Genomic DNA, 15,701 nt, shown 5'->3' on the forward strand with positions numbered 1-15,701 from the left:
CTGATACATGTTTTAACAAAGAGAGGCTTAAAACAAAGAAACATTTCAAATTATTCCAAATGATTTCTAAAAGGCTTTGATCAAATATGAGCTAACAAAATAAAAATTTTTAGAAAATATCCTTTACATACTTCACATCATAATGGCTCACTGATTTTAATAAACTGAACTGCTATGAGTATAATATTTACTGTACATCAAGTCAAGCGTCTGCAACTTTAAACATTGATATACCAAAGCCAATTCTTCTTATCTTCTCTATAAGTTGATAGAGGGCCCCTCGCTTCTTTGACATAGCATGGTCTCCAAGTCCACCTTAAAGAATAAAAGGTAACAATTAAGTTAAACTCAAAATATGTTAAAATTATTGCAAATAAAAAATAGTCATAGGCAACATTGGTTTCTCTTTGGCCATTTTTATGTGGTCTTAAAGGGTTAAAATTATGAATATCCATGAATCGTTGAAGAGGGTAAAAATTCTCCAGCAACCAATGTTGGTAACTAAAATAAGGGGATGGGGAGACTCAGAGAGCAATTTAAATGACTTTATTTGGACATCGTGACAATCGAGTCATCTATTGATAATTTGAAGCATGTTTCTTTACTGTGACCTTGACATCACATAGTGTTATGTAGCATGGCAGCAAGTTGCTCTGCCTGTTGATGGCATGCCAGCTATTTCCCCAATGCAAACTGAATATTTTCAGAGGCCAAATAAGCAAATGGAAATAAAAACATTAAAAGAGCAAATGTGTAGTGCAAGTTTTCCTCCAAAGCTTCCATTGACTTCAAAAACTTTTTAAAAGCATATGACATTTTAACAATATATTCAACCACATTTTGAAAATCTAGTTGAATTTATAAAAATCAATAACACAATGTGGAAAAAGCCACAAGAATCCAAACGAATGTTCAGCTGCAAAATATATTCTGTTACACTGTGTAATTTGAAAAATTTATAAAACACAGAGTGTAAAAAGAGTCTGTAGTGCAAAAGGAATAAGAAAGTGTAGAAATAAGGCAATATGTGTTCTTGCAATTTTACCAACAAAACCTAGAAAAGGTAGATTCCTGTCTTAAGTCAGAAAGCAGAGCATTTCTCCAGATTATCATTCAGGGCTTTTATAAAACGCTGCTCTCAGTTTTGTCACCTATTTTCTCTATTCTCCTTGAATTTTTATTAGACAAATAAGAAAGAGTTATCATTGAACAACCAACCAATATAACCACTAATGACATGTTAAAAACTGCCTATGAATTTGTACTAACACGGAGTATGTATGGCTCATAGAGTGTCTTTGGGCTTAGATAAAGAAAGCAGTAATTCCACAAAGACAACAAACTATTCACAAATCACTTGAACTATTTCCTCCCAGTATCTATTTTTTATTTAAAATTATACTGAACCTAATTACCTAGATTGAAGCTAAAAAATAATAATAAAATTTATTGCCATATAAGTCTCTTAAAAGAAAAATCAATAAGTCCTTATAAGGCAAATAAGTTAGAATGCTTTTTCACTGACTAATAATCTACTTAATTGCTTGCATTACATGGCCACATTTTTGCCATACATCTTAAGAAACATTTTTGAAATTTTTTCTTTGCACGTTTTAGAAAGATGAGGTAATACTTAAATACATTCATTCCTAAGCAATGAAGAGAAACATTTTCAAAGCATGGTATCTATGATGTTTGAAATGACCATTATGTAACAACTATATTCATATTATATTGTTTGAAATGTAACTGAATAGTGCAAGTTACTATTGAACTTTCAAACATGTACCTTCCACAGAAGAATTTCAAATAAGTTTTTTTTTGAGATGGAGTTTCTCTCTTGTTGCCCAGGCTGGAGTGCAATGGCACGATACCGGTTCACCGCAACCTCTGCCCCACTGGGTTCAAGCGATTCTCTTGCCTCAGCCTCCTGACTAGCTGGGATTACAGGCATGTGCCACCACACCTGGCTAATTTTGTAATTTTAGCAGAGATAGGGTTTCTCCATGTTGATTAGGCTGGTCTTGAACTCCCAACCTCAGGTGATCGCCCACCTCGGCTTCCCAAAGTGCAGGGATTACAGGTGTGAGCCACCGAAACCAGACAGAATAAATGTCTTTATTATTATCAGTATAATCTGTTTTATTCTATGTCTAAAATAGCATTTTTTCTTCCAATTGTTACAGTCTCTGAGTTTAACAATAAATAAAATTAAAGAACAATATTAAAAAATTTTTAAATCATAGATTATTTTGATGCCTTCAAAATAATGGGAGAAGGCAGGTCAAAGAAATGATTTAAAGCTTAGAGCTAATGAAAACTTTTAAAGAAGCTGGAAATGCAACTTATAATAAATCTAGCAGTTTATTGTTGTATCATTGCTCAGCTTTCCAGAATATGTTGCCTCCATGACAGCATTACAGGTGACACAGCAACTGGATATTTGGGCAATGAACATAATCTACAGGATACACTATCTGTGATGACACTGCGCAGCAAGATTAGCCCCATATTGATATGTTTCAGAAAAGATTGTGACTACGCATAACAAACAACAAAGCATACTATCTTTAAATAGTATGTGTTATTATTTTAGATGAATTTCTTAGGCTTTCTCTTATATACTTACCATTTTAAATAAATGATCATGGTTTTTGATTATATAGAATAATATCCTTATTCTTACAAAGTGCATGCTAGACTACCTAATGATATGAAAGTGTTGTGTTTCCTGCAATTGACTTCAAATTTTGTTTTAAGCACACTTATGCATGTATGCACACACACACACACAAACACACCCAGTGAAAATAATAAACTATTAAAAACTGCTGAATCTAAGAAGTAAGAGTACCACTATTTTACAATCTAAGGAGGTAGAAATATTTCTATATATTTAAAACTGGTCATAGAAAAGAGTTGCAAAAAATAAGTAAATAAATAAATTTGGCAAAGTAAAAAGTCACAGTAAAAAGTCTTAAGTCCTTAATATATATTTATGTTAGATACCAGAAAGGACTACATATGGTATTTTCTACAGAATAGAAGAAAATAAAAATACTAAAAAGGGAGAACGCAATGAAATCAAAAGCATGACATGAAATAAATGTTTTAGCTATGAATATAATCACAAAAAGAAATTTTAACTTTCTAGCCTCGCAATTCTCTCCAAAATATTATACAGAGTAAAAATTTTACCAAGATACTATAATGAATTTTTAAATTTTAGTTTAAATTTTTTTTAATGAGAACTGAAATAATCTTTTACATATATCAAGTTTCATACGGGCATACATGTTCAAATCAACTAAAATTAAAATTGCCTTCTGGGGTTTTCACAAAAATTATATAGACATATACATTTTCCAAATATGTTTCTATATAATTTCTCTACAAATAATTCATATTTTGCCATTCAATATCCAAATGACAGGCAACTTAGCATAGAGGATGAAACCTAGCTTTTCTCAGAATTGAATTCTGATTCTGACATGGCCACTTCCTGATGATGTGACAATGAGAAAGCTATATAGTCTTCCAAATCTCAATCTGCTAAATTCTAAAATCATAGTAATATTAGTATCGACCCTGATGGGGTTGTTATGAAGATTCAGAGAGTTAATATCTGCAAAGCACTTAAACCAGACCTAGTATGTAGCAAATACTACAACATGTTTGGTAAAAAATAATAATATCAATAATTAATAAAATTAAAACTGTGAATAAAACCTGCATTTCTAAATATGTATATTTGTGCATAGGAAGTCAAGAGTTGATTAACAGGAGACTAAAAATGATCCAAATATATTTATAGCATTTCAAGAGTATATTTTCCCCAAAATGAAGACAAATTTTCTTAAACAATCAACCATACCTGTGGTATGTCCAAGGTTTCCAAAGGGGTTCTGTGTAAGGTCAATTGTGCTATCAATTTGAAAGATATTTAAGTCTTCATCATCTAAGGCAATATCACCCCAAAATATAGCTAAAAAAGAAAAGTTGAATTAAAATGTAAAATATTTCAGTGAAATCAATACCAACAAAGCTAATTAGAAAAACATTGTTAAAAATATAGAAACATGGTCTGGATAGAAACACATCTTTCAGAAAGTAATCCTAACTGAATGTGTTGGACCTGTTACAGGACAAATATTAGCCACCTGTAAAAAGGAATGACTCCATTTTTTTACACTGTTGTTTGGGGAGAGGGGAAAAATAGTTTCCTTGAACAAGAAGGTTACTGATTTATGGGGATTCTAAAGAAGGAAATAGCAATCATGAGCCGATTTGCAAATATGTGAAAATCTGGTAAGAATGACTGCATTTTCTGTGGATTCTTGTGTCCAGCAGGTCTTCACTGAGAGGAAAACGAAAAGGTAGTAACAACTAAACCATGTGATATTTTATAAACTAAGTTAATTTTATAATGCAAGGTGCAATCAAGACAAAAGAATACTGTGCTATTGCAGCAATTCATTCATCACATTTCATATATTTTATAATACACTTTATCTAAAAGGGCATTGCCTCTGAGTCTCTGTAAAATGGATTTATAACTATCAAAAGTAATACTTAAGTCAGCATTTATTTAGGCAACGACTAGATGCCAGACTTTTGATCTTTAATGACCAATATAACATGGTCCATATTTTCAAGAGGCTCCAAGTCATTATCCTAAAACCTGAAAACACTCTCATTCTGTCTTTGCATTTTTCTTTTCGAGTCAGGGTCTCTCTGTCACCAGGCTGGAGTGCAGTGGCGCGATCACGGCTCACTACAGCCTCAACTTCAACCTCCCAGGCTCAAGTACTCCTCCTACCTCAGCTTCCCAAGTAGCTGCGACTACAGACACACTCCACCGAGCTGGGCTAATTTTTGTAACGCTTGTAAATTTTTGTATTTTTTGTGCAGAAACGGTTTTGCCATGTTTCCCATGCTGGTAATGAACTCCTGGCGTCAAGCAATACTCCTGCCTCAGCTTCCCAAAATGCTGGCATTACAGGAGTGAGCAACTGAGCACATTCTGACTCTATCTTTTATACCTACTCTTTTACGCTACTTAATAAAGCAAAACTCTATAAACCATTGTGAAACCCCGTGGGAGAGTTCATTGATAACCAGTATGTAAATTTCTCTTTTCAGGTTAGTCATATACATTAGTGAGACAATAAAATAGCCTCCCTGTTTATCTGAGTACAAACTAAACCAACCAATCCCTTAGTACTGCCAGAATCAAAGCATAGTAACTTCAGGAAGCACAGAAAACTTGAGAAATAATAAATTAATCATGAGACAGAACACTGAAAAATGCCTAGAAATATAGGGATATTTGTTTTTTTCAGGATTACCAATTTTCTTTACTTTTTAACTTTCTTCAGATTTTATTTTCTGTAAAACCAAAAGGAAAAGAAAGAAAATACATTACAATTTAGAAAGTGACAAAATCTATGCTTTTCAAATTACTGTGTTTTATTGGATTTAAATGTTAATATTTATGAAGTTTACCAGTATAGAGAATTAGTTATTTATGAAGTTTAAATCAGCTTATTTATGAAGTTTAAACTTCAGTCCTAAAAGCTATGCAATGCTTTAGGCTTTGATCAAAGGCTTATCATATAAAATAATTCATCCAGTGCAAAACTGACATGAGATAAGAAGGAGGGTGTTAGATTTATGTGTAAATCTAGAAATGAAGAAAATAGAAATGAGTACAATGTAGATTATCACTTCAACATATGGAAAAATCTTTATTATATTTAGATTTCTCTCTTAAACTCCTCACTGCCCCTCTCACCAATAGAAAGGCAGTCTAAAGAAGCAAAGGGATGCTTACTGTTGTTCACTATCATAGCAGCAAAGCCACAAAGATTGTACAGAATAGTTTACAACACTAGCTAAGAGGGTGGTTTTGATGCCTGAAACTGAATCCAGATTCTAATCAGCTTCGTACATATGCAACAGAAAACACCAATGCTCCGGTGTCCCTAAAGCCAGACCTCCCAAGAAACTTACCCAAGTTAAATATTTTGCCAATTATAATATAAGGCTTGTCGGTTTTCATAAAAATAAATGTTATGCTTTTTTAGATTGTAAGGTAAATCGAAGTTGACTAGTTATTTGAAACTTCCATCAGGTGCATTTATGATGCAAAAAGCTGCAAGCCTCCCCCGGCAGGGATTTGCAGCCTGTCTTTTCCTTTCTTACTGCTGATAGAGTGTGGTGGCCACTAGTCTCTGAAGCAGTGCTTCACTAACTTTCACTTGCAGAGGAATCATAGTGAATCCAGCCAAAATGCAGACTCTGATTTGGTAGGTCTGGAGAGGCACCTCAGATTCTACATTTTTATCAAGCTCCCAGTCACTTCAAATCACTGCCATTGTCATCTTTATTAGTATTAATTTTGTTCTGCAAGAATAAATTCTCACTCTTCTTTGAGTCAGACGGTTGACCTGAAAATCAAGGCACTCAACTCAAGCAAAATGTACTTCGTCAATACTACGTTTCAAATAAAAGCAGAACACATAAAATAAAATTTAAATGTGTTTTAGATTTTTATTTTCTTGTAATGGCTTTTTATATGCAGTAGGATTCATGTCTTGATGGATTATATCAAACACAGGTCAACAGTCCAAGGATGAATCACTTCACAGAAGCAAAAGCATTACTTCTGGAGAGAAGAAAAGGCACCAGGCCAGATGATACTTAAAAGGAGAAAAAAAACAGTTCCAGAGGACATAAGCCCATTTATTTATTGTTATTTTTTCTAAACTAATAACTTTTCAGGGTAGTTTCACAGTTCTGAATACACCATAAGTTGCTTCAGGAGAAAACCAAATATTTCTTTGAAAGAAAACAATAGTGAGTGACTAAGCCAATTCATTTAGGGCCAGACTTGATGCACTGTCACCCATATACATCTTTAAATCTTGATATGCTCAACAGAAAAAAGACATGTCAGAATTTTCAACCTGTCACATAATTTAAAATGCATTTCTTCTTTATATTGCACACATTTAAAGATTTCCTTAATTCATCTTCTATTTAAATCTATGTCCTATCTCTGTATTCTAAAATGTTTTACTTATGCATTGGCACAGTGAGTTGGACCATGGCAAATTATACTTATATGTATTATGATTTGCATTATATTCTAATATAAATTTGATATTTAGTTGCGAAAATACATATGAAATTCTCAAATCCACTTTGGAATTTTTTTCATTTTTATGTGGTATTTAGTATTTATTTTACCTCAAAAAACAAAATTGGAGAAAAACAGTCTTAAAAGTATGAATTGTCGTTTATTTGGCTCATTTAATACGTGATTTGAGGTTAGTGAGATCAGAACTAAAAAAATGGGAAAATGGTTATTGGGATGATACTAGGAAAATGCTCAACTGGAATTAGAATATTTACTACGTGTTTGGAATTCTGCTTGGATTCTTATGGTCAGATAGGGAGTTGGAGCTAACCAATAGGCCAAAATTAAATGTCAGAGAGAACAATTTTTAAGCTACATGGAAAACCACAGGTTTTGTTTTTCCCCTAAAGGTTATTTGCTGTCAATGCACAACAAGCATGTTTTTTGTTTTTTGTTTTTTGTTTTAAATCAGAGACTAAAGCAGACAAAGTGCTTTTATTGTAATACTGAGAATAAGTGCTTTTTATAAAATAATGTATCATGAGAATAAGCAATTCAAGATTGTGATTCCCTACACCTTAACTTTAAAAATTGCCACTTCCACCCATGTCCCCAATTCCTCAGTGAGCTCTACCTCTTCAGTCTGAAGCTGAGGCCATCAGCTTTGAGGCGGCTTTAAATTTGTGATTTCTTAAAAACTACATGCAAAAATATGTATGAATTTATAAACACAAACACCACATATTTTTCTGGGAAAAGTCCCGGGTAGATTGTTAAAAGGAGTCGGTCATCCAGTAAAAAACCACTAATGTAGCCAAGGGTGAAGCCTTTCTGTCCACTCAGGAGAAAATACTTGGAAACTAAATACGCTCAAGAAAATGAATACATTTATCTGAATTAACACTAAGATATCTGATAGCTGGTTGCCAGTCCAGAGCACACTGACCAGAAAATTGAGTCTCGTTAGGCCTCCCCAGAAAAGCTTCTCAGAAACCTGCTCTTCCCATTTGACCTAATTCAGTATCTCTACTTTCATGTTCTGACTGGGCTTCTGTCATGTTAACGTCTGACACAGGATTTCATAATTGTTTTCAATCATCTGCTTCCTCAATCTAATTTTGAAAATACTGACAACAGGAAGCATGTATTGCTCACCTTAAAATCCTCAATGCTATAGTACCAGAAATAAGTAGGTTGTCAATTTACATATTTTGAGGCACAAAAATGTGAATGAGAATATACCATGAATTGGAGAGTAAGTTGTGTGTAACAAAAGAGTCCATATAAGAATTTATGAGGCTAGATGTGCTACCTATTTGACAAAGTTGCCTTAAGAACCAAAATACTAGATATTTTACTGTTCCAAGAATAAATATTTCCAAGGACTTCAATCTCTAGTGGATTACTGTTATAAAGATTTTTAAAGCAATTAAAAGAACCCTACCTTTCTTTTTTATTTTAGTAGTATATATCATTAAATGTAATTATGGGAAACGTGTCCCTTTTCTTCAAACACCATACTTATACGCTCAGGAAATACATTATTGAGCTAGAAGATTAGTTATCTTGAGATTTATGGGATTGGAAGAGATAGCTCAAAGATTCAACAATAGCCAAGAGCACTTGTTCGTTATACTTTTTCCAGATACAGTTTAAGCTTTCTGCTTTTATTGATAGTGGATTTAGGGATGAAAGATGACGTCATGTGAAGCTCTGAGAAGGCTGCTTTAACTGTTCTTGCTCACAATGAAGGCATAATGAAAATTTTCTCAGGCAAAGGCAGCAGTGAAGTCTCAAAAGTCAACTATTTTTACATGATTGACAACCACTGAGCAAATTCCCGAGGAAAAGTAAGACTTGGTGAAAGTTCTAAGATATACATTTTAGCTAATGTTACACCAGTTAAAAGAGAAAATAATTTTCTGATGGCATTTCATATGCATAGAATAAATTTTCCACCAAAATGGCACACGAAGTTAATTCCAAATTCCAAATTTGAGAAACAAATATCTAAAATCTCAAAAGCTCTTCATACAATAGAAAAATAAATACAAAAATATCTTACATAGAATCAGAAATACTCTTCAGAAAAATATGTTTTAATGTAGAATGTATCTTTCTTAAATTTCTAATAATAAAGAAGAAAGTATTTGCAGTCCAATTATTTTAGTGTTTGTTCATACAAAGGCATCTCATGCAATATTTTATTTTAACCATTTATTTTTTTCAGAATCTATTTTTCCACTTTTACCATACATTACCACATAAAATCAACAGAAGAGTCTAATCTACAATTAAAAAGTGTGCTTGCAATTAAGTACTAACATTTAGTTAAATAAAATTGTTTACTCCTTCTTCCTCACACACTGGATTAGAACGTATGTCTAGGAACCTGACTTTTACCTGGCCATTTGAAAACAATATGTCTTCACCCAGGGTAGATTTTTTGAAGGATGGTAGGAGTACGAAATAAGAAAGCTAGACTTTGGATAATTGGCTCTAGGAAGAAAACAAGAAAGAAACTGTCCAAAGATACTTCAAATTTAGAAGTTCCTTCAAAGAGCATAGAGCTGTTCCTCCAGTTAAACACCATCTTCTTCAATGACTTATTAAATCATGAAATAGAATATAACCTCAATACACAACCAGATGTCAATCTGAAGTGCAATACAAATCTATATACATATACAGATATATTCTGTTGATACAAGGACTGTTCCACCAGAATATGAAAATATTTGGTAAGAAAGGCATTTTTCATGATATTTATTAGTTTCAAGATGAATCAAGATTGATCAATCCATTCCGAACTTAGATCACAAACAGTATGTTGCCTTTTTTAAATCCTTTTCTGTTTTAACATAATTTTGCATTATGGATATGACTAAATGCTAAATTTCCAAATAAACACATCTTTCTATTTAGGTCAGAAAACAAAATTGTTCCCATAACAAAGATCCATTGAAATATCATATCAATCTGCTTTTATAGCCCACAATGTCTGTGGATAGGATTTCTCAGGACATTTTTAAAATATCACTCATACCACAAATATTCATTCTGAACTCTTTGTCTCAAAAGGGAAAACATTTACAGAAAAGTGCTTTGATCCAGAAACGTAAAAGTAAATATTGAAACTTTTTTGTGTGTATGGCCTAATATTCTCTTTCCTGAGCTTTAGGAAAATAAATTATTGTAGTTCACAAATTTTTAAAAACTTCCATTATTACACTGCTCAAATATTAAGTATATAATCAACGACTAGCGAGATTTGGTTTATTTATATTTCCCACATCATCCACTTTGTAAGGACAGGGCAAACATTTGTTTTTTTCTTCCCTTACGCTTGTAATTGTTTACATTTGTGGCCAGGGTAGGAGTCAACTCCGATACTTCTTTTTGAATTAAGTTTCCTTATTTTCTAAATATTGACACTAGGTCTGGGAGTAAATCTTGATCTCTTTCTGGAAGTAAGACTGTTCATGCAAATTTGCTCTTTTTTATATACACTGCTCTATGGTTTACCCACTGGTTGGTCATTGCTTCACGCAAACACAAGAACCTTTTGTCCCCACTTTTACCCATTTTCGTTTAGTCTGTTTTTATGATAGACTGAGAAAATCTGTACTCCAGCCTTTCCGGTTATTGTTATCATTGTAAAAGATTTCCCTTTCAGCATATATCAAAGTCTGGAGTCCTTTCTCTTTGGCTAATACCTCACACTGCACAGCCATAAAACAACATGGCCTGAGCGAAATCAACTTTCCAAAATTTAAAAACTCATTGACTCTCTGAAACTTTACTTAATATATTGATTTCTATTTCTTTTTTTCATAGTCTTAGAGACCTTAAATAATTGAAAGAATATTTAAAGAGAATGTTACTCACTCTAAAATAAGCACAAAATTGAAGATCTATGAAATATCCCTCTCAATATTATTTTCAATGTTTTACAGCTTTATGTTACAAGTTTCATAGTGTCAGTAACATGTATTACTATTAAATGCATGACACATTATTAATAAAGCACCCTCACTGATGTTATTCCATTTGAGCCACAGAAAATTGTGGCATCGACTAATACTATTAACTCGCTTATCTAATTTACATTTTAAAAAACTTCCCATTCTCTTATTGTCCATCATATTATTTTGCATCTACACTTTGCTTAGTAAAGCAGAGTCTGTTAGTACTGATGACAGGTCATTTCTTAGAGTAAAATTATTCCGAGTCAGAAGCATCATCTAAGAATTTCCCTTTGAAATCATGCTGATGATCCAGTTTAACCACAGCAGTCTCATATAGGAAATGAAGAAACAGATGATTCCCCTCTTTTCAGATTTGCAGAAACAGGGATAGGATACATTTAATTGAAAAATGAAGGTGACGTGCAAAGAAAACATTTACTAAAGGCAAATAGATTCATCATAACTTGCATACTGGTAGCAACAAAACCGCCTTGGGCTACACCCATGTTCTAGGTGTAATTTCAGTGTTAAGTAATCTGCCAGTGTTGTTTCAAAGCTTGTTTGAGATAATAAAGGAAAGACGTTGGAATTTAGATGCACATGAATACTAAGTAAATAAAATTTTCGTAAATATCAGCAAATTATAGTCTTTAGTATGTCCTTTTAAAATTTACATATGTAGAACTGACATGCTAAGTTTTAGCTAGTAGATATAAATTGGAAATTTGGCCCATCCAACCCTGCAGTCTCCCTGCAGCATGACTGATTAACTAATTTAAAATGCATACTTTGACTCAAAGCTTATCAGCTCTGTAAATCTTTGGATCCAAGATAGAACTGTAATTTTCCACTTAAATTATTCACAGCAGAAAAAAAAAAAAAAAACTGTTGAAGGAATCCTTTTGTAATCTTTGAAAAACAAACAAAAAATCCACAGGTTTGTATGTATTTTATCTTGCTTGTAACAATATAACATCCAAAACATTTCGGTAATCACTATCTCTTGGGGAATGAGTGTCAAAATCTATTAAATTAACTGGTTAACTGAAAGATAACCACCTTTTCAGTAAACTAGAAGAATCATGGGGGGAAAAAAACTCTATAGAGGATGAAGGCAGTTATCATCTGCTGCTCTTATTATCTGAGTTTCAGATAATTATATTGGTTACTCATGTGCAAAATTTTAGAAATACAGTAGTTTACCATTAGGGCCTAAAATTTTGTAAAGAGCTCATTGATATTAAGCCACATTAATGAAGTCATCAGAGGCTTACAAATCAAACTAATGCCTAAAATGAAACCCTCCAAAAATAATAGAATTTTTTAAAGAACTGTTTAAAACATTTTATTATACTCAAAAATTATGAGATGATTTAATTATCATTATAATTTATTGAACTTATATTTTGTGTCTGATATTGTGCTAAGCGACAGGAATTCAACAATAAGGCAATATCCCTTAGAGATTAATAATTTAGAACATCAAGTAGGCTCTCTTAACAACCACTTAAAGTCCATTTTAAATTGACTGTTTTGCCTTCTATTTACCATTTTAAAAATTCCAGTAGGCTCAGGTATTTGAAGGTTACTTTGAATATTACAAATAGACTTCTCTGCCAAAATTAATCATATTACCATAGCAACCACTCACAGGATGTCTGGTTTTACCAGTTCTGTAAATTTGGTGCTAACTACACATAATCCTGAGTTATCTCTGAATGACAGCCTATCACTACAATTGGCTGCACATTTGAATTACTTAATTTTCTTAGGCTGTGCCTGTAACAGCCATTAATTTGCTTCACAAGAGACCACTAACTTAAATTCAAGAAGAATATGCTATAGAAAACAGAAGGATGTTTCGAGGGAGATGGAAACTTTTGATGAATTTGCTTGAATTTAATGTCTGGGTTGAGCCTTGCCAACTCAGAAACTCTGTCTTATATGTTTTCCGGAATCCACTACACTTGGAAATACAGACATCCCTGAGACAGCCCATATGAGATTGCTATCATGAAAATAAAGTGCCAGCTCATAGTAAGAACTGTAAAAGGGATTGGACACTCAGGGTATCTGCCCAACATACTCTCAATATAAATAAAACTATGTGAAGAAAAATCATGCTTAGAAGAGTGCTTGTTAAACATGTAACCAGAACAAGGAAGATTACTTATATGCTTCCAATGTTTAATAATATCAGTCCATTAGGTCTTTATGCAGAGAAGCTTCCTACATGGATACAGTTGGGATAGGCACTTTCAACATTTGCCTCTGAAACTGTTTTTTTTTTTTTTTCCCCACTTTTCACATCTAACCAAAACCTTCCTGACTGACATATTCTTCTATTATTCATGTTAACATAGTCAGTCAACCAGATTAGTTCTCCCTCTCTATTTCAAAATCATGATGTATTTCAGCTATATAGAAAAGCATACTCACCATTGAATTTTGCAAAACTCTGAACAGCTTGCAAATTTTGCCTCAAATCTTTGTTTATTTGTTTATTTACATAGAGGCAGGGTTTTGCTTTGCCACCCAGGCTGGAGTGCAGCAGTGCGATCACAGCTCACTGACAGCCTCAAACTCCTGGGCTCAAGGAATTCTCCTGCCACAGCCTCCTGAATAACTACACATACAGATACACACCATCATGCCTGGCAAATTTTTTATTTCAGATTTTTATTATTAGACTAGTGCTTACACTATCTATGTTTCCCTTCCAATTACCATGACCCCGTGTTCTCACAGAGTAAACAGTATCACAAATGTAGTATTTGTCATTCCCATACCTGTTTCTATTTGTCCAAACTCATATTTATCTGTGGAAAGTATAGTACTTAATTTTGCTTAATAATTTTAAATTTTATATAAATATCATTCAACCCATGTTTTCTTTTTCATCTGTATTATTTTGTACAATATTGAATATATAATATTTGTTATACACTTTTCACTATAGAGTTTTTTTTTTATTGTATTTTAGGTTTGGGGGTACATGTGAAGAACATGCAAGATTGTTGCATAGGTACACGTGTGGCAGTGTGATTTGCTGCCTTCCTCCCCTTCACCTATATGTGGCATTTCTCCCCCGATATCTCTCCCCAACTCCCCACCCCCCGCTGTCCCCTCCCCTATTTCCCCCCAACAGACCCCAGTGTGTGATGCTCCCCTCCCTGTGTCCATGTGTTCTCATTGTTCAACACCCGCCTATGAGTGAGAATATGCGGTGTTTGATTTTCTGTTCTTGTGTTAGTTTGCTGAGAATGATGGTTTCCAGGTTCATCCATGTCCCTACAAAGGACGCGAACTCAGCATTTTTGATGGCTGCATAATATTCCATGGTGTATATGTGCCACATTCTCCCTGTCCAGTCTATCATCGATGGGCATTTAGGTTGGTTCCAGGTCTTTGCTATTGTAAACTGTGCTGCAATGAACATTCGTGTGCATGTGTCCTTATAGTAGAACAATTTATAATACTTTGGATATATACCCAATACCCAGTAATGGGATTGCTGGGTCAAATGGAATTTCTATTTCTAGGTCCTTGAGGAATCGCCACACTGTCTTCCACAATGGTTGAACTAATTTACACTCCCACCAACAGTGTCAAAGTGTTCCTATTTCTCCACATCCTCTCCAGCATCTGTTGTCTCCAGATTTTTAATAATTGCCATTCAAACTGACGTGAGATGGTATCTCAATGTAGTTTTGATTTGCATTTCTCTAATGAGCAGTGATGATGAGCATTTTTTCATGTTTGTTGGCCTCATGTATGTCTTCTTTTGTAAAGTATCTGTTCATATCCTTCGCCCACTTTTGAATGGGCTCATTTGTTTTTTCCTTGTAAATCTGCTTTAGTTTGTAGTAAATTCTGGATATCAGCCCTTTCTCAGATGGGTAAACTGCAAAAATATTTTCCCATTCTGTTGGTTGCTGATTCACTCTAATGACTGTTTCTTTTGCAGTGCAGAAGCTGTGGAGTTTGATCAGGTCCCATTTGTCTATTTTGGCTTTTGTTGTCAATGCTTTTGGTGTTTTGGTCACGAAGTCCTTGCCTACGCCTATGTCCTGAATGGTTTTGCCTAGATTTTCTTCTAGGGTTTTTATGGTGTTAGGTCTTATGTTTAAGTCTTTAATCCATCTGGAGTTAATTTTAGTGTAAGGTTTCAGCAAGGGATCCATTTTCTGCTTTCTGCACATGGCTAGCCAGTTTTCCCACCATTTATTGAACAGGGAATCCTTTCTGCATTGCTTGTTTTTCTCAAGTTTGTCAAATATCAGATGGTTGTAGATATGTTGTGTTGCCTCTGAGGCCTCTGTTCTGTTCCATTGCTCTATATCTCTATTTTGGTACCAGTACCATGCTGTTTTCATTACTGTAGCCTGGTAGTATAGTTTGATGTCCAGTAGGGTGATGCCTCCCACTTTGTTCTCATTGTTTAGAATTGACTTGGCTATGCAGGCTCTCTTTTGGTTCCATATGAAGTTTAAGGTGGTTTTATCCAGTTCTCTGAAGAAGGTCATTGGTAGCTTGATGGAGATAGCGTTGAATCTGTAAATTACTTTGGGCACTATTGCCATTTTCATGAT

General features: G+C 33.7%; 1 protein-coding gene across 10 annotated transcripts in view; it reads right to left on the bottom strand.

Moving 5' to 3' along the window:
- LOC105732479 (tolloid-like protein 1) overlaps positions 1–15,701 on the bottom strand; it is a 256,428-nt gene that overhangs the window by 132,704 nt on the left and 108,023 nt on the right. For 9 of the 10 annotated variants that reach the window (XR_010345339.1, XM_012474568.3, XM_064383750.1 and 6 more), the window contains 2 exons: positions 3,875–3,985; positions 235–315 (listed from right to left, as the gene is read on the bottom strand). Coding sequence is in view for 9 of the 10 variants with exons in the window: in XM_012474568.3 (XP_012329991.1) it covers positions 235–315; positions 3,875–3,985 (192 nt within the window). In the remaining variant the exon portion in view is untranslated. Of the gene's footprint in view, positions 1–191; positions 316–3,874; positions 3,986–15,701 lie in introns of those variants that run through there. The other variant, XM_012474571.3, reaches the window with a different exon arrangement.

The sequence above is a fragment of the Aotus nancymaae genome, unplaced genomic scaffold, assembly GCF_030222135.1.
Source record: "Aotus nancymaae isolate 86718 unplaced genomic scaffold, 86718_ANA_hifiasm-v0.15.2.pri h1tg000033l, whole genome shotgun sequence".
NCBI classification, from domain to species: Eukaryota; Metazoa; Chordata; class Mammalia; order Primates; family Aotidae; genus Aotus; species Aotus nancymaae.